The sequence below is a fragment of the Phocoena sinus genome, chromosome 11 (assembly GCF_008692025.1).
Source record: "Phocoena sinus isolate mPhoSin1 chromosome 11, mPhoSin1.pri, whole genome shotgun sequence".
In the NCBI taxonomy this organism is placed as follows: Eukaryota; Metazoa; Chordata; class Mammalia; order Artiodactyla; family Phocoenidae; genus Phocoena; species Phocoena sinus.
In genome coordinates, this window is record NC_045773.1 from 46,998,382 (window position 1) to 47,017,705 (window position 19,324).

The 19,324-nt window shown below is 42.1% G+C and overlaps 2 protein-coding genes across 7 annotated transcripts in view; one reads left to right on the top strand and one right to left on the bottom strand.

Annotated features, from left to right (window-relative positions):
* Positions 1–15,989, top strand: part of TCAIM (T cell activation inhibitor, mitochondrial) — a 37,282-nt gene extending 21,293 nt beyond the window's left edge. For 2 of the 4 annotated variants that reach the window (XM_032649948.1, XM_032649946.1), the window contains exons 7-11: positions 1,192–1,289; positions 1,581–1,672; positions 5,772–6,004; positions 6,910–7,041; positions 13,830–15,989. In XM_032649948.1, the coding sequence (XP_032505839.1) occupies positions 1,192–1,289; positions 1,581–1,672; positions 5,772–6,004; positions 6,910–7,041; positions 13,830–14,070 (796 nt within the window). In that variant the 3' untranslated portion in view covers positions 14,071–15,989. The remainder of the gene's footprint in view (positions 1–1,191; positions 1,290–1,580; positions 1,673–5,771; positions 6,005–6,909; positions 7,042–13,829) is intronic. The other 2 variants (XM_032649947.1, XM_032649950.1) reach the window with 2 other exon arrangements.
* Positions 1–19,324, bottom strand: part of LOC116762674 — a 28,426-nt gene that overhangs the window by 3,515 nt on the left and 5,587 nt on the right. The window contains exons 2-3 of one of the 3 annotated variants that reach the window (XM_032649952.1): positions 11,706–13,306; positions 2,747–3,819 (exon numbers count right to left, since the gene is read on the bottom strand). In XM_032649952.1, coding sequence (XP_032505843.1) covers positions 3,746–3,819; positions 11,706–12,285 — 654 coding nt within the window. In that variant the 5' untranslated portion in view covers positions 12,286–13,306 and the 3' untranslated portion in view covers positions 2,747–3,745. Of the gene's footprint in view, positions 1–2,746; positions 3,820–11,705; positions 13,490–19,324 lie in introns of those variants that run through there. The other 2 variants (XM_032649951.1, XM_032649953.1) reach the window with 2 other exon arrangements.

A 19,324-nucleotide genomic window follows, 5' to 3' on the forward strand; every position in this document is an offset into this window, starting at 1 on the left:
TAGACTTCACTAACTAAACACAAAATAATAAGATCCTTCTTAAAGGTATATAAAAAAACAAATTAATATGCATGAAAATAACTTTTTCTAAATAAATTTAAGAGATGTGAGAAGGCAGAATGGATCAGGAAGATGAAAGGGTTTCTTAAACATAAAGAGAAGTAAACATTATTTTACAATATAGTGGAGAAATTTCTCAGCTATGGTAAATATCAATAGCTATAACCCATATAAACAAAAGCTCTTCGAGGTTCTCAGTTTTTAGGAGTGCAAAGGGGTCCCGAGACCAAAACATTTAAGGACCATGGACGTAAGTGTCTCGGCTTACTGGGAAATTAACCAAGTCTCCAACGAAAGGAAGCATTGTGACTGATGACATTGTGTGTTAAAGGAATAATTTTGAAAGCCGATTTCACTTTATCAGAAATGACATTCATCAGAATTGGTGTTAGCATGAAGAAGGAACCTAAGTTTTCTTAAAGCCTGTTGAGCACCTTATTCCTTCACATGTTCATCCCCTGTGATTTATACTACCTGTGCTGTAAGAAGTGTCCCCACTGGGCAAGCATGAAGAGAAACCTTAGGAAGACTAGAGGCAGTTTGTTGAAGGTCACAGAGCTAGTAAATCACAGAATTAGAATTCGAAGGTTGGTTTTCTGATACCACTTAATACCGGTGCTCTTTACACATACACAGAAGTGCCTCTGTGACATCATGTCGTTTTGTCACTGAGATGTAATAATGTTCAGGTATAAAATGAGCAGATTACACGATGTCGTAAACATCATTTTCTCTAGAATATGATCCAAAAAATTCTGATAAACCAAACTGGAATTCCTAGTTGGAACTTAAATCTAAGACAACATTGTCATTAAACAACATAAAGAAGAAAAAGATCTTTGTCAAAGTTTTCCCCATTTCATCCTCTTATTTTAAGAGAAACAACACAGTGTATTTGCTTGTTTTAAGTCTTTGGATAGCTGAATATAGTGCTAAGATTTTTACCCTCTGGTAAACGATTCATTTCCCATTTGGCTGCTTCTTGAAAAATGAGTTAGTTTGGAAACATGTTGCGTGTCTCCTTGAGAAAGCAACTCCTCGGCTTTCACGGGAGTCAAGCAGTGGGGGCGAGTGTGTGCCTCCCTCTGGGGGGACACGGGTGTTAATGGGCCGTGTGCTCTGTTGGACCAGGTGGCAGAGGAGCTGGGGCATCGCCCACCGCTGCAGTCAGCTGCACAGTTTAGGCCGCTTAGCCCAGCAGAACTTGGAAAGCCTTAAAAATGCAAAAGGTAAACAATTTCCATTCACTTCCGAAATCCATATCCCTTAATGGCTATACACATCTGTAAATTCTAGAGGAAAGCTAAGTGTTAAAAGTCTTTGTATTGATAGATGTGACTTTATATCAGCTGAATTTTAAAATCTGTTCCTTTGACTTAAACAGTGACATAAAATTAGGCTTTAAGCTTCTACCGAATTTAATCTTGAGTTGATACATGAAATTTACGTAATTATTTGCACAGTGCTGAAAGAATGAAGCCTCTCTGGACAGTGACCAAAGGTTTGTGCTTTATCATCAGGATGTACAATAATATTTACAGACCGGTCCGGGATGAGTGCAGTGGGCCATGTGATGCTGGGAACAATGGATGTCCATCATCACTGGACAAAAGTAAGAAAAAGCTTAAAAGCAAAAAAAAATCTCTAATTTGTTATCGACATACTTTTGTTTCAAACTATGCTAATATGTCAGTAAACTGAAAAAAATTTGAATCACCTGTTTGCAGATCAGATGCTTAATATTTTGTAGTTTAAATTGTTAGAGGACTGATTTTTAAGTCCGTTTTTATTTGGAAATTCTATAGTCTTTTCTGAAGCATAGCCTAAAGGCCTTCATTCTGTTGTTTTGTTTGTTTTGTTTTTAGCAGATTTACTGTGGTATAATTGACTTACAATAAACTGTACATATTTAGTGGGTATAATTTGATGAGATGTGACATATGTAAATACCCATGAAACCATTACCATAATCAGGATAGTGAACACATCCATCACCCACAAAAGAATGCTCATGTCCCTTGTAAACCCTCTCTTCCATCTACCACCCGCTACCCCAGCAACCACTGGTCTGCTTTCTGTCACTATAGATTAGTTTATATTTCTAGAGTTTTATATAAGTGGAATCAGAGTATGTTGGGGTTAGGATCTGATTTCTTTCATTTGGCATAATTTCAGATTCATCCATGCTATTGTGTGTACTTATTCCTTTTTATTTCCACGTAGTATTCCATCATATGGATATACCAGTTTGTTTATCCATTCACTTATGGATGGATGTTGGGTTATGTCAGCTTTTGGCTACTAGAAATAAAGCTGCTATGAACACTTATCTACAAAGTTTATATGGACATATATTTCCTTTTCTCTTGGGTAAATACCTAAAAGTGGAATCGCCAGATATGTTAGGGTATTTTAACTTTTTAAGAAACTGCCAACACTTGGGCTTCCCTGGTGGCGCAGTGGTTGAGAGTCTGCCTGCCGATGCAGGGGACCCGGGTTTGTGCCCCGGTCTGGGAATATCCCACATGCCGTGGAGCAGCTGGGCCCATGAGCCACGGGCGCTGAGCCTGTGCATCTGGAGCCTGTGCTCCACAACGGGAGAGGCCACAACAGTGAGAGGCCCGCGTACCGCAAAAAAAAAAAAGAAACTGCCAACACTTGCTATGGTCATCTTTTTAATTTTAGCCACTCTAAGAGGTGTGTGGTTCTATCTCATTGCGGGTTTAATTTGCATTTCTCTAATGATGAATGGTGGTGAGCATCTTTTCATGTGCTCTTTTGCCATCCGTGAAATATCTGTTCAAATCAAATATCTGGTAGAAAATATTTGCAAACCACCTACCTGACAAAGTCTTTGTATCTAAATATATAAAGGACACTCAAAGCTCAACAGTAAAAAAACAAACGATTAGAAAATGGGCAAAGAACATGAATAGATATGTCACAGAAAAGGACATACAGATGCCGAATAAGCACATGAAAAACCATGGGGAAATGCAATGAGATGTCACTGCACACCTGTCAGAATGGCTAAACTGAAAAATAACGATACCACCAAATGCTGGCGAGGACGCAGAAAAACTGGATCACTCATGCATTCCTGTTGAGAATGTAAAATGGCGCAGGCACCCTGGCAAAGAGTGTGGCAGTTCCTTATAATAGTAAACATGTGTTTATCATGGGGTTTGGCAGCTGCCCTCTTGGGCATTTATACTAGAGAAACAAAACTGTACACAAATGTTCGTGAGAGCAAAAAACTAGGAAGAACCCTAATACCCTCCAGTGTTTGAATGGTGACACAAACCTTGGCACATCGATGCAACAGAACTCCACTCGGTGGTAAGAAGGAATGAACTGCTGATACAGGCAACAGCTTGGGTGGCTCTCAAGGGCATTGTACAAAGTGAAAAAAGTCAATCTCACAAGAATACATGCTGTATGGTTCCACTTATATAACATTCTTCAAATAATAAAATTATAGAAAGAACAGGTTAGTGGTTGCAGGGGTCCGGGGGTGGGAGAGCAGAGGTGTCTGTGGCTATGGAAGTGCAGCAGAGGGGATCCTTGTGATGGAACTCTTCTATGTCTTGACTGTGGTCGTGTCACATGAATCTCTACGTGTGATAAATCTGCATATGATTAAATCCACACGAGTGCAAGTAAGACTGATGAAATCTGAACAAGGTTAGTGGACTGTAGCCATGTCCGTTTCCTGGTTGTGATTGTATGTAGTTTTGCAAGATGTCACCATTGGAGAAACTGGGTGAAAGACGTGTGAATCTAAAGTTATCTCAAAATTAAAGGTGTTTAAAACGTAGCTACCATTTACACATGAATAACTCGTTGAGAGAAAAATTGAAAAGTAGGTAGTAAAATTGTTTTTCAGAAAGTGTTAGAAGTATATTATAAATACTTTGTAGAATTTTTATACTGCTATTGCTTTTATTATAGCAGAGTTTTTGATGCCTTTCAACTCCTCTAATATAACTGCAACTTTCTGCATAAAATCTGAGTCCATAATATAGGACACAGGTCCTTCCCCGACCCAGCGCCACCTGCCTCTTCAGCCTCACCTCCTTCCACTTAGGCCACCCTCCAGCCACACCAAACTCCTTGTTTTTGAACCTGCTTTGTCCCTATTCGTGCTTCCAGGTTTGCACATGCTTTTTTCTTCCCCTGAAACTTTCCCACATGCAGCTAATCTTCTCTACTCCTTTTTCTTTTCATTGAAATATAGTTGATTTACAATGTTGTATTAATTTCTGGTATACAGCAAAGTAATTCAGTTATACATACATATTCTTTTTTATATTCTTTTCCATTATGGTTTATTACAGGATATTGAATATAGTTCCCTGTGCTATACAAGAGGACCTTGTATATCTATTTTATATATAGTAGTTTGTATCTGCTAATCCCAAACTCCTAATTTATTCCTCCCCCACCTCCTTCCCCCTTTGGTAACCATAAGTTTGTTTTCTACGTCTGCGAGTCTGTTTCTGCTTCGTAGATAAGTTCATTTCTGTCATATTTTAGATTCCACATATACGTGATATCATGTGGTATTTGTCTTTCTCTGTCTGACTTTCTTTGCTTAGTTTGGTCATCTCTAGGTCCATCCATGTTGCTGCAGATGGCACTGTTTCATTCTTTTCTATGGCTGAGTAATATTCCATTGTATATATGGACCACATCTTCTTTATCCATCCATCAATAGACATTTAGGTTGTTTCCATGTCCTGGCTATTGCGAATAGTGCCGCTATGAATATTGGGTGCATATATCTTTTCAAATTATAGTTTTGTCTGGATACATGCCCAGGAGTGGGATTGTTGGGTCATACGGTAGTTCTATTTTTAGTTTTTTAAGGAACCGCCATACTGTTCTCCATAGTGGCTGCAGCAACTTACATTCCCACCAACAGTGTAAGAGGGTTCCCTTTTCTCCACATGCTCTGCAGCATATGGTATTTGTAGACTTTTTGATGATGGCCATTATGACCAATGTGAGGTGGTACCTCATTGTAGTTTGGACTTGCATTTCTTTAATAATTAGCAATGTGTCTAACCTTCTCTAAATCCTCTTTATCTCTTCATATTGATTACATTAGACGTCTTTAGAAACCGTTGCTTGACCCTCCAGTCCCTTCACCCTGATGTGGCACTTGGTACGCTGAATTCTGATTCTTGTTTTGTTTCCCTGCACCCTGACCATAAGCCCCTGGGAGACAGGGACACAAATTCTTATAATCTCTATACTCCAAGGGCCCAGTTTAGTGTTTAAGTACATGGTAGGTGCTTCAAAATAGAATTTTTGGAAATAGATTTGCAATTGAAATATGTAGACTTTATTTCTAAAACCGTTCTTTATTATACCATTTAATCTTTCTAACCTAATTTGAGATTCTTACCTGAATATTTAAATGTTAGGACTTATTTCTATTTGGAACATATTTCTTTTCTTCTGCAATCTCTTCAATTCCTAGCTAAAAGTTCCTAAGATTTACAGTGGTTTACTTTGAATATTAGTATTTCCAGCATTCCGTAGCTTTTTTCTTATTGCTTACTTGAACTTTCCTTCTAGGAAAATAATTTATCATTTTCTTGTTAGAATTTCTCAGTACCATTTATTGGAGTCCTGAACTTGGACTGTTAAAGTACCATAAAACTAAATATTCCTTCCCTTTTTTTCAAAAAAAAAAAATACTGTAGCTTTTTGAAAGATTACCGAGTTATTTTGACCTGCAGAGGAGGCTGATGCTTCTGGAGGACCAAATAAGCTATCTTCTAGGTGGCATCCAAGTTGTTTATATCGAAGAATTACAGCCAGTGTTGACACTTGAAGAATATTACTCTCTTCTCGACGTGTTCTATAATAGACTCTTGAAAAGTCGAATACCTTTTCACCCTCGAAGTTTGCGTGGTTTGCAAATGATCCTTAACAGGCAAGTATCTAAAACAATTACTTTTATTCATTCAGTCAGATGGGCTGTGTGTGTCTATGCATGAAATTGTTTTGTATTTCCATGTGTGATTCTTAGGAATTAAAGAAAGGAATGTCACCACCTCTGTTGGCAACACTCTTTTAAACTTGAGAAAAGCCAACATGAGAGGATTGAAAGATTGAGTCTCTAGAACATTCTGTAAATATATTGCCACTTACAGGGCAAATCAGTCCTGTGGAAAACTTTATAGGGTTAAACTAATGTGAAATCAACAGTGTGCATATCAGGCACCGTGCTTGGTACTTAAATGCATTATCTCTTTAGCTCTCACAACCTCACCATGGAGTGGGTTACTACCCCCATCTTACAGATGAGGAAGGTCACAGGGCCAGGAAGGGTGTGGTCATCCTGATAGTGTGTCCCTTTGGGGACAGCAAAACTTCAAATCAATTCTGCTATACAGGAAGTCCACTACATATGAACCTTCAAGTTGCAAACTTTCAAAGATGCAAACGTGCGTTCACCTGTCCAATCTCATAAGTTAGTTCATGTGTCTGCTGTACATTGTCAGATGCGTGCATCCTCTACACGTGGTTGTGCTTTTGTGTACTTCACTGTTTTTTATGTATTATTTGTGTGAAAAGTATTATAAACCTACTACAGTACAGTGCTATATAACCAAATTGTGTTAGTTGGCTAACTTGTTGGACTTAAGAAACAAACTGGACTTAGGAACGCACTCTCGGAACGGAACTCGTTCATATGTAGGGGACTTACTGTACCTTTGAGGTGGGTTTTCTTGATGAGTTCCTTTCCATTAATCAGACTAAGAAAATCGTTTCTTTGAGGGTGGAATGGGGGTAGAAAGGTTGCTGATTTTTCCTTTTACGTATGCTTTATTACAGTGACAGATATGCTCCAAGTTTGCACGAACTTGGGCATTTTAACATTCCTATCCTCTGCGATCCAGCAAACCTCCAGTGGTTTATTCTCACCAAAGCCCAACAGGCAAGAGAGAACATGAAAAGAAAAGAAGAGTGAGTGCTCTTAGCTCTCTTCCTGTCTTACCATTCCGTCTAATCATTGAAAATATTCAGGTAGTCAGAACTCATAAGTATGGGAAATTAAAACTGTATTGAACTTAGGATATCGACTGTATTAAGCTGTATGTCACTTAGGAGTAACATATTTATTTATTCCCCCGGTTGTGCCAGGGATTGGACGTGGCTGTTTTCTCAGTATAATAACCTCAGTTGCATTCCAACCATGTACCTCAATTTGAGACGCAGCGCTTGTTAATATAAAAGTCAACTCAGAAGCAGAGTGAAAGATAAGAGTATCAGAAAGAAACTGTGCAGATGGAAAAGGGTGGCAACAAGGGGGGAAAACTCAGTTACTACTTGATTAATTGGAATCTTCACTGTTTAAAATTTTGAAATCTGAAGGAAACAAGCCTCGTCTGCACTGTCATTAAATTGAGAAGAAATCTTAAAGTGAAAAAGGTTTTTGGTTCATAAGCAGTGCTGTCTCTATGCCATTTGTATCTTTGAAGGAATCCTGTTATAGTCAGTAGTTTTGTAGGCAGTAAGATAGTGTTGAAGATGTTTCATGGATCTACTATGAAGAAAGGAAGAGTTTTCCTAAAGATGTGGCCTAAGGAGGTTTGGCTAGCAAGGATTCATTCATTCATGCAGCCGTCATTTGCTGTGACCGTTGTGGATCGGAAGCTGTGCAAGGCGCCACTGGTAGAAAGATGAAGGCCTGGTCCCCAGGCTCACAGGAGACGCAGGTGCCCTCAGTGTCAGGGGAGGTGGACGGAGAGGGGTCATGTGTGAGAGGAGCCAAGGCTGATGCTCTGGGAAGAGAATAGGAAGCAGAGGCTGTGGCCGAGGAGGCCGAGGCTGACGTGTCTGGGGAGCAGGGTAAGGAGGGCGGGGGCAGGAGCCTGGTGGGTGGAGGACCGGGGTGATTGTCCGAGTGTGCTGCTGGGGCCCCCCTCTGGTTACTTACTTCTCTGGCCTCGCTGCCCATTCTCTCCTCGAGCTACACAAATTGCTTGTTTAAAAAGCCAAGGATGTGGGCTTCCCTGGTGGTGCAGTGGTTGAGAGTCCGCCTGACGATGCAGGGGACACGGGTTCGTGCCCCGGTCCGGGAAGATCCCACATGCCACGGAGTGTCTGGGCCTGTGAGCCATGGCCACTGAGCCTGCGCGTCCGGAGCCTGTGCTCCGCAACGGGAGAGGCCACAACAGTGAGAGGCCTGTGTATCACACACACACACAAAAAAGCCAAGGATGTGAAACACAGAAAGGGTGGCCACGCAGGAGGGCTGTGGACATGATCCGTGTCCCAGGAGATGATGGGGTCATTTTATGCATCAAATAAGTGAAGGAGTCACATATCTCTTTCACTTGTGGAATTGGTGACAGTTCCTGGCCAGATCCTATTGAACAAATAGCCTGCTTCTTGACTGGTTGGTGAGCATTTGTGTTGTTACCTTTTCTAACCATAAGTTTGTTTTCGAACTCTATGAGTCTGTTTCTGTGTTGTTAATAAGTTCATTTGAATCATTTTTTCTTTAGATGCCACATGTAAGTGATATCATATTTGTCTTTCTCTGACTTCCTTCTTTCCCTTAGTATGATCATCTCTAGGTCAATCCATGTTTCTGCAAATGGCATTATTTTGTTTTTTTTTTTTTTGTTTTTTTGCAGTACACGGGCCTCTCACTATTGTGGCCTCTCCCGTTGCGGAGCACAGGCTCCGGACTCGCAGGCTCAGCGGCCATGGCTCACGGGCCCAGCCGCTCCGCAGCATGTGGGATATTCCCGGACCGGGGCACAAACCCATGTCCCCTGCATCGGCAGGCGGACCCTCAACCACTGTGCCACCAGGGAAGCCCTACTTTGTTCTTTTTAATGGATGAGTAATACTCCATTCTATGTATGTACCACATCTTCTTTGTCCATTCCTCTGTCTATGGACATTTAGCTTGCTTCCATGTCTTGCCTATTGTAAATAGTGTTGCAGTGAATGTTGGGGTGTATGTGGCTTTTCGAATTATGGTTTTCTGCAGATATACACCCCAGCAGTGGGATTGCCGGATCATATTACAATAGCTCTAGTGTTAGTTTTTCAAGGAACCTTCATACTATTCTCCATAGTGGCTGTTACTGATGTCCATTCCCACCAGTGACATAGGAGAGTTCCCTTTTCTCCGTGGCCTCTCCAGCATTTATTGTTTGTAAATGTTTTGATGATGGCCATTCCAACTGGTGCGAGGTGGTACCTCATGGTAGTTTTGCTTTGCATCTTTCTAATAATTAGCAATATTCGACAGATGAATGGATAAAGAAGATGTAGCACATATATACAATGGAATACTCAGCCATAAAATACCGAAATTGAGTTATTTGAGTTATTTGTAGTGAGGTGGATGGACCTACAATCTGTCATACAGAGTGAAGTAAGTCAGAAAGAGAAAAACAAATACCATATGCTAACACATATATATGGAATCTAAAAAAAAAAAAAAAAAAAGGTTCTGAAGAACCTAGAGGCAGGACAGGAATAAAGATGCAGAGGTAGAGAATGGACTTGAGGACACAGGAGGGGGAAGGGTAAGCTGGGACAGACTGAGAGAGTGGCATTGACATAAATCCACTACCAAATGTAAAACAGCTAGCTAGTGGGAAGCAGCCGCATAGCACAGGGAGATCAGCTCTGTGCTTTGTGATGACCTAGAGGGGCGGGATAGGGAGGGTGGGAGGGAGACACAAGAGGGAGGGGATAAGGGGATATATGTATACATATAGCTGATTCACTTTGTTATACAGCAGAGACTAACACAACATTGTACAGCAATTATATTCCAATAAAGATGTTACAAAATAAAATATTTTTTTTAAAGTTACCGATGTTGAGCATCTTTTCATGTGCCTTTTTTTTCAACAGTGTAAAATTTACCTCTTGAAATTGGCTTCTTGAAAGTCTGCCCTGTTTGAATTCTTTTGCAATTACCAACCCCAGGACATTTCTTGAGGGCAGGTGTCATTTACAGCCCCCTCCCCAGGCCTTGTGACAAGTGCCCATCAGCACTGGTTTTTAACTTGTTTTTCGGGGAAATGGCCACAAGGCGGCAGGATTTCTTCATGCCAGCTCTGCTGCCTTGGGCACCCAGAACCTTAGGGAAACTCTTGTTTCTGGGTTGTAAATTAGAACAAACACCCAAGGGCTTTTGTCTCACTGCCCCTTCCCCCTTACCCTTCACCACCAGACAATACCCAACCCCTGCAAAACCGCTCTGCTGAGTGTGCTGTCGTCCGGAGGCGGGGCGACTGTACGGACGGAGCTGGAGGTGGGAGCCCCACCACTAGGAGACGTGGAGACCAGGTGACTTTTCAAATTCTTCCAGCCCAGAGAGTCCACCATCCTTTGGGTACAGTAGGCTTGGTTTAGCTGTAGGAGGGCCCACCTGGATCTGGAGCTTGTGGTCCCATCCAGAGGGGACCAGGCACTAGAGGGCCAAGGAGGGGCTCATTTGCTGGCATATCCTCCCCAGCTCCCTCAGCCCCAGGACAGTCCAGCCTTGGGAACCAAGCCTGCTCAGGCTCTAGGGATGTGACACCTGCCCAGGTCTTAATATTCACAAGGCCTGCAGGGCTGTAAATAAATAACACCTGTCCTCAAGAAATGTCCTGGGATAAGTAATCGAAAAAGAATTCAAATCAGTGCAGTATTTCAAGAAGCCAATTTCAAGAGGTAACATTATTCACACTGTTTAAAAAAAAAAAACAAAACATGACAAGATGCTCAACATGCCTAATTATTAGAGAAACGCAAATGAAAACTGCAACAAGGTCTCACCTTGCACAGGTGACAATGGCCATTACCCAAAAGTCTACAAACTATAGTAGCTGGCGAGGGTGCAGAGAAAAGGGAACCCTCCTAAGCTGCTGGTGGGAATGGAAACTGGTAACAGCCACTATGGAGAACATTATGGAGGTTTCTTTAAAAATTAAGAATAGAACTACCATACGATCTGGCAATCCCACTCCTGGGCATATCTGGAGAAAACCATAATTTGAAAAGACACCCAATGTTCACTGCAGCAGTACTTACTGTAACCAAGACATGGAAGCCTCCTAAATGTCCATCAGCAGAGGAGTAGATAAAGAAGATGTGGTCCACATATACAGTGGAATATTACTCAGCCATAATAAAGAACGAAATAATGCCATTTGCAGCAACATGGATGGACCTAGAGATGATCACACTCAGTGAAGTGAGTCAGACAAAGATAAATACGATTATCACCCATATTTGGAATTAATTTTTTTAAATGATGCAAATGAACTTACACAACAGAAACAGACTTAGACTTCAAAAACAAAGTTATGGTTACTCAAGGGGAAACATTGTGGGGGTAGGAATAAATCAGGAACTTAGGATTAACATACACACACTACTACATGTAAGACAGAAAAACGACAAGTACCTAGTGTATAGTACTGGGACCTCTACTGAATGTGATAATCTATATGAGAAAAGAATATATGTGTATGTATAACTGAATCACTTTGCTTTACACCTGAAACTAACAATGTTGTAAATCAACTATACCCCAATAAAATCTTAAAAAAAACAAGCACTGAAGGATAAACCAGAAATTAATTAATTAATTAATTGTAAGTCTCACGTACCTTCCATTGTGAGGCCTGAGGATCTTGCTACATCGTATCTTTTTTCTGCTTTTTCTGTTTTCGCACTGGGCGTTCTATAGCTTTGAAATAGTGCCAGTAGATTTTTAAGGAAGGAAAATAAAAAGAAATAAAAATGAAATATTTTAGTTTTTGAGCGTTTCATCCACCAGAAGCTGAGGTAAATCCAACCCCGTGATCCATCTTGATTCCTGTCCTGCTTCCTCATTCCCCACATCCGGGCCGGCAGACCTCTCAGCTCCACGTTCTCCGTCTCTCCAGAACCCCGCCCGTCTCCTGTCCCTTCCCGCTGCGCCCGGGTCTCAGCCTCCACCATCCTGTGATGCCCTGTCCCGTGTCCGCGCCCCCGCATGCACGCCCCCGCCCAGTGGTCTCTCAGCCGAGCAGCCGGAGCGAGTGGTCCTTTGAGAGCCCGGATGTGTTCCTGCCTGCGAGGCCCTGCCGGCGGCCTCCTGAACTCGCCTCCTAAGACGCTGCCCTCACCCCTGCTGCTCCTGCCAGAGGAGCTTCTTACCTCCTCAAGGACACGCGCTCTGACCCTGCCTGGAGCCCTTCTCCCCATGGCTTCAGGCTCCGCCCCTTCCCAGCCTCAGGTCTCAGCTCCCCTGCCATCCAGCAGCTTCCCCTCATCCCTCCCACCTGCCACCCATTTCCCTATGACACGCTGTTTTCCTTGTTCATTTACTGTCTGCCCCCGCCCCCCGCCCCAGATAGCATGTGAGCTTCATGAGGGCAGAGGCTTTGTCTCTTTCGTTCGCTCCAGTGCCGGGGTCGGGGCCTGGCACATGGGAGGCTTCAGTCAATACTCACCGACTGGATCCACTGACGCTCATGCTTCCCTGGCCTCCTTCTGGCTCTGGGCTCCGGAGCCTTCATCCATGTCCCCTCCAACACGGAGGGTAAAGAAACCATTTGCTGCTGGTCCCATCCCGCCTGCCCCCTTGGCCGGGGCCCCTACAGCCGTCTGCCCCGGCCCGGCTGAGTCTCCCCTCCCCGCTGCCTCTTTCCTCTCCCTGCGCCGCGGTCCCTCCCTAGTCTGGCCGCCTGCATCGCAGCCACTTGGTGCTGGTTAGACAGCCTTCTTGCCTTAGATGAAGCCTGTTCTGAGACAGTGGTTTTCAGACACTTTGAGCTGCATCTCTCTTTATAAAGTGGATTCTCAAGTGGAAAACCAATTGATAAAGAAAGATCAAGGTTGGCAGGTGCTCCAGTTGAAAAGGAAAGGAACTGGAGGCCGTCCATACCCACGAGGGCCCTCAGAGCACCTCTGCACCACCCTCAGCTTGCTGAGCCGTTTAAAGACCACTGTTCTAAGCTAACATCTGGGTCCTGTCCTTCCAGCCCCCTGCACGACTTCTCCAGGTTGCCTGACTTTCAGCGCCTCTGTGTCTTACCCTTGGCGGGCAGAAGACAGCACCTGTGCCCTGGTGGGGAGGGCGGCCTCCTCCAGCCTCTGGTCCTGGGGTTTTTCAGGAATCTCCAGAAGTCACTCCTGCCCGGGTCAGGGTTGGACTGTAGGGCCTCCTGAAGCTGCCGGTGGCGCTCTCAGCTTCCTGCTTTTCTCAGTCACCAACAGCTGCTCCCTGAGGAGGGATAAGAGGCTTTTGAATTATGCATTAATTAGACAAGGACCTATTGTAGAGCCCACGGAACCATACTCAATATTTTGTAGTAATCTATAAGGGAAAAGAATCTGACAAAGAGTAGATATATGTATGTATAACTGAACCACTTCTCTGTACGCCAGAAGCCAGCACAACATTGTAAATCAACTATACTTCAATTAAAAACATTTTTTAATTAGAAGTTAAACTTAAATAAAAAATAAAAATTTTTAAAAAGCCAAAAAAATTATTATATTAATTATCTTTACCCCATTACTGGTAAAAAGATTTAACAAATACTTAGAGATACATGTGGTAATAATAGGTGCTACAAGATACCTATGGACAGTCTTCTGAGCGTATAATTTGGCCTTTGTGGATACCATTTTCAGTGTTGAGAGTAGAAAGTTATGGCCCAATATACAAAAATATTTTTTACATTTTATGTTCTTTTATTTGGTTATAGCTTGTGGCAATCAGATGTTTGTTTTCAACATAACAGGTTGAAAGTCATTGAAAACGAATTGATGCAGGCTTCCACGAAGAAATTTTCTCTGGAAAAGTTTTATAAGGAGCCCAGCGTTTCAAGTATACAAATGGTGGATTGTTGTAAGAGACTTCTAGAACAATCACTGCCTTATCTACAAGGGATGCACCTGTGCATTTCACATTTCTACTCTGTAATGCAGGATGGAGACCTTTGTATTCCTTGGAATTGGAAGAATGAAGAAGCCATTAAATAACACAGAAATCTGTATTATTTTTTAAAGAGATAAGAAACTGCTAAACTTATTTAAATCCACAATTTGATGTAACAGTATTACTGACATGTTACAAGAACAGTTTCTAACTGCTGCTTTAAAAGTAGACTTTTCAAAAATTAATTTCTATTAGGAAACTTGTTTTAAAAAGGTTTTATCTCCCAATCTTGTAGTGTTTCTTATCTGATTGGCAGGACTGGCTGAAAAGATGTTAGAAAGAAAGGATTCTACAGGGTGAAAGATTTTATATATATATATATATATATATACACACACACACACACACACACATATATATATATATTTTTTTTATGAGTGAATGTTGGTAAGTATAAACAGGTCTCGTTCAATATAGCTCTGGAGTTGCGGAACTCATTTCCACCTGTAACAATTCAACATGCGACTTTATAGTTACATCACATGTATCGATACACACACCTGTATTTCACAGCCAATTATGGACAGTTTGAGTCCAAAACAGATGACTGATGGGTAGTAAAAATTCGTTAATCAAATTTTGCCTAGGGGCTTCCCTGGTGGCGCAGTGGTTGAGAGTCCGCCTGCCGATGCAGGGGACACGGGTTTGTGCCCCGGTCCAGGAGGATCCCACATGCCGCAGAGCGGCTGGGCCCGTGAGCCATGGCCGCTGAGCCTGTGCGTCTGGAGCCTGTGCTCCGCAACGGGAGAGGCCACGACAGTGAGAGGCCCGCGTATCGCAAAAAAAAAAAAAAAAAAATTTGCCTAAGGGAGAGTAGATGGGAAAAAGCAATTGAATTAATAAATGATATTGACATTATCATAAGCTGTCTGATACAGTTAAAGCATTTCCAGAATGCATTCCCTATGCATTAAGATAGTCTAACTGTTGATAGCCTATAACCAAGAGACAGTGAATTTTTTTGAAACACTGAATGAGGTGATTCATTTGTTTCAAGGACAAACACTATCCAGAAAAATCCTTGTTTCTCAAAGAGTTCCATCAAGTAGGGCCAAGTTTAAAATGATTCGGGCCGTTCAGGATCTGCCACCCCTCTCAAGCCCGGTCTTCCAATGATTAGAACGCTGGTTAGAGCCCCTCTGAGTCACCCCCTGTCCATAGTTGTGTGGACTTTCCTGGACCCACCACCCAGCCCAGCCCCAAGCCCTATAGACAGACACAGGGCTTCTCTCTGGATATTTCCCTTAGGATAATATTTTTAACCAGATCCAAAAACCTCTTCAGCTTGTTTCTCAAGAGGACAAGGTGAATCCAGGTTTGTAACAACATTTTTGAGGCTCTTACTGCTGAAGAAATAAGAAAGGAATTTTTTCCATAGTGCGTTAGAAAGGAAAAGAGATGTTAAAAATGATTCTCGAAGCATGGTGCGAGATTATTTGATTATTTGAATGATTATGATTATTTGAACGCTTTAAATTCAAATGTGTGTTTGAATAAGTATTGATTTGTAATTATAGTTTGTGCATATCACCCCTTTTAAGCTGTGCCTAACAACTGTGCTTAATTTTTTTTCTCATATAAAAATGTTGTTGCCTATAAGTTTTCCAGAGCCAAACGATGGGAGTGAAAAATTCTTTAGCGGTTACATAGGAAAATTTATTTGAGGGAATTCCCTGGAGGTCCAGTGGTTAGGAATCCACACTTTCACTGCCAAAGGTGAGGGTTCGATCCCTGGTTGGGGAACTAAGATCCCAAAAGCCATGCAGTGTGGCCAAAAAAATAATAATTTATGGAAAAATAGGTTTGGATTATGCCATTTCTAAAATCAACTAATATAGAATCCTCAGTAATATGTTTTGAATTGGACTTTGTCTCAGAACTAATTGTTACATAATAAGTAATACGCTAACCAGATAATTGTTTTCTCACTATTCATTTGTTAATAGTTTAATAACTATTTCAACATAAAGGAATCTACAAAAAATTGGTGGCCTGTTTATGCCTGTTTGACTTCCTCTTCCAATCGAACATAAAAGTTCTGGAAAACTCTCTCCCACCACTGAAAACTAGGACAGGATGAGACCCCTCTAACCTCAAAGCCTTGGGTCAGAAATGATCTCCAGAGGGACCTGAGCTCCAGCCTCAGGCCAGAGCTCTCCCAAGGAAGAACCAGGCCATGAGCTTGCCTGGGGGCTGTACCCTCTGCCCAGGCTGTCCAGTCAGGGAGGCATATGTCCAGAGCCACGTCTGTCCACAGGACAGGTCTCCCCAGGCCCTGCTTCCTCCTTTCTCTCTTCAAAGACTCTGCCTCCAGGCAGCCTCCCTGAGCTTATGAGAGGGGCTATGGGCCTTGAGGGGTGGACAGGTGGGCAAGGGGAACCAGGGCTGCCTCAGGAGCCAGCTCACCTTTGGAACCTGTAACCCACCCCTCCCTTGGCCTCAGTCTCCCCAGCTGTGAAACATGCCCATTCTTGGAGCTCCTTCTCACCCCCAGTGAGTCTGTCCCAGGAAAACAGAGTCCTCCCTTGGATGGTCCTTGGCCACCAGCCCAGGTGCCTGTTGCTGCTTAACAGCTGGACGAGGAAGAAGAGGAGGTGGAGCAGCCAGTGACCAGACAGCACAGACCTGGGTCAACGCCATGCGACCCTCTTCCCTCCACACCCCTCCCACTGCAGCCCGGTCCTACTGGTCACTCAAAACCCTTCCATCAGGCTTCCCTGGTGGCGCAGTGGTTGAGAGTCCGCCTGCCAATGCAGGGGACACAGGTTCGTGCCTCGGTCCGGGAAGATCCCACACGCCATGGAGCGGCTGGGCCCGTAAGCCATGGCCACTGGGCCTGCGCGTCCAGAGCCTGTGCTCTGCAATGGGAGAGGCCACAACAGTGAGAGGCCCATGTATCGCAAAAAAAAAAAAAAATCATAAAATGTGGGAGAGGGGAGTAAGAAAATGTAGGTTTCTTTTCTAGACCGTTTTTGAGCTTATATGACTACCAGTCGAAAGAAAATAGATACAATAATGGGTTAACATATTTGAAAACCAGGGTAACCACAAATCAAAAACATACAATAGGGCTTCCCTGGTGGCACAGTGGTTGAGAGTCTGCCTGCCGATGCAGGGGACATGGGTTCGTGCCCCAGTCCAGGAAGATCCCACATGCCGTGGAGCGGCTGGGCCCGTGAGCCATGGCCGCTGAGCCTGCACATCCAGAGTCTGTGCTCCACAGCAGGAGAGGCCACAGCAGTGAGAGGCTCGCGTACCGCAAAAAAAAAAAAAAAAAAAAAAATACAATAGGTTCACAAAAAACAAAAAAAAAAAGAGAACTCAAACATAATACAAAAGAAAACCACAAAAGGAAAACAAAAAGAAAAATAAAGGAACAAAGAAGAAATACAAAATCAATTGGAAAGCAGGATTTTAAATGGCAATAAATATATATCTAACAATAATTACCTTAAATGTCAATGGACTAAATGCTCTGATCAAAAGACAGAGTGACAGATTGGATAATAAAACAAGAGCCTACAATATGCTACCTATAAGAGACCCACATATATTGAAAGTGAAGGGATGGAAAAAGTTATTTCATGCAAATGGAAATGACAAGAAAGCAGGGGTAGCAATACTCACATCAGACAAAAACAAACTTTAAAACAAAGGCCATAAAAGAAGGACACTATATAAAAGAATCAATACAAGAAGAGGATATTATACTTATTAACATATATACACCCAATATAGGAGCACTTAAATACATAAAACAAATACTAATGGACTAAGGGAGCTATTGACAGGAATACAACAATCATAGGAGACTTTAACAATCCACTGACATCAAGGGAGAGATCTTCCAGACAGAAAAATCAGTAAAGCAACAGGGATCCTAAATGACACAATAGAACAGTTAGACTCAATTGATATTTTCAGGACATTACATCCCCCCAAAAACCAGAATACACATACTCTTCAAGCACACATGGAACATTCCCTAGGATAGGCCACATACTAGGACACAAAACAAGCCTCAACAAATTTAAAAGGATAGAAATTATTTCAAGCATCTTTTCTGACCACAGTAGCATGAAACTAGAAATCAACCACAGAAAAAGAAACAAGAAAAAAGTTATTACATGGAGACTAAACAACATGCTAGTAAAAAACCAGTGGGTCAATGATGAAATCAAAGAGGAAATTAAAATTATTTGAGACAAATGACAATTAAAACACAACCATACAAAAATCTATGTGATACAGCAAAAGCCGTCCTAAGAGGGAGGTTCATAGCAATAAAGGCCTTCCTCAAAAAAAAACAAGAAAAATCTCAAATAAACGAATTAACCTATCACCTAAAATAATCAGAAAAAGAAAAACATACAAAACTTAAAGTCAGCAAAAGGTAGGAAATAATAAAGATCAGAGAGGAAACAAATAGAGATTTTTTAAAAATAGAAAAAAATCAATAAAACCAAGAGCCAGTTTTTGAAAGCATAAACAACGTTGAAAAACCTCTGATGGGCTTCCCTGGTGGCACAGGGGTTGAAAGTCTGCCTGCCGATGCAGGGGACACGGGTTCGTGCCCCAGTCTGGGAAGATCCCACGTGCCGCGGAGCGGCTGGGCCCGTGAGCCATGGCTGCTGAGCCTGTGCTCCGCGACGGGAGAGGCCACAACAGTGAGAGGCCCATGTAACGCAAAAAAAAAAAAAAAAAAAAAAAAAAACCTCTGAGAAGGCTCACCAAGCAAAGAGAGAGGACCCAAATAAACAAAATATGAAATGAAAGAGGAGAAATAACAACCAATACCTCAGAAATACAAAAAACAATAAGAAAATACTATGAACAACTATATACCAACAAATTGGACAACCTAGAATAAATGGACAAGTTTCTAGAAATATACAGCCTGCCAAAACTGAATCAAGAAGAAATAGGTAATTTGAACAGACTAATCACTAGAAGTGAGATAGAATCTGTAATTTTAAAAACTCCGGGCAAACAAAAGTCCAGGGCCAAATGGCTTCACTGAGGAATTCTATGAAACATACAAAGAAGAAGAACTTATACCAAGCCTTCTCAATCTCTTCCAAAAGATTGAAGGGGAGGGACACTCCCAAAGTCATTCTATGAAGCTACCATCACCCTGATACCAAAACCAGACAAAGACACTACCAAAAAAGAAATTACAGGCCAGTATCTTTGATGAACATACATGCAAAAATCCTCAACCAAGTATTAGCAAACTGAATGCAACAACACATAAAAAGGATTATATACCATGATCAAGTTGGAGTCATACCAGGGTCA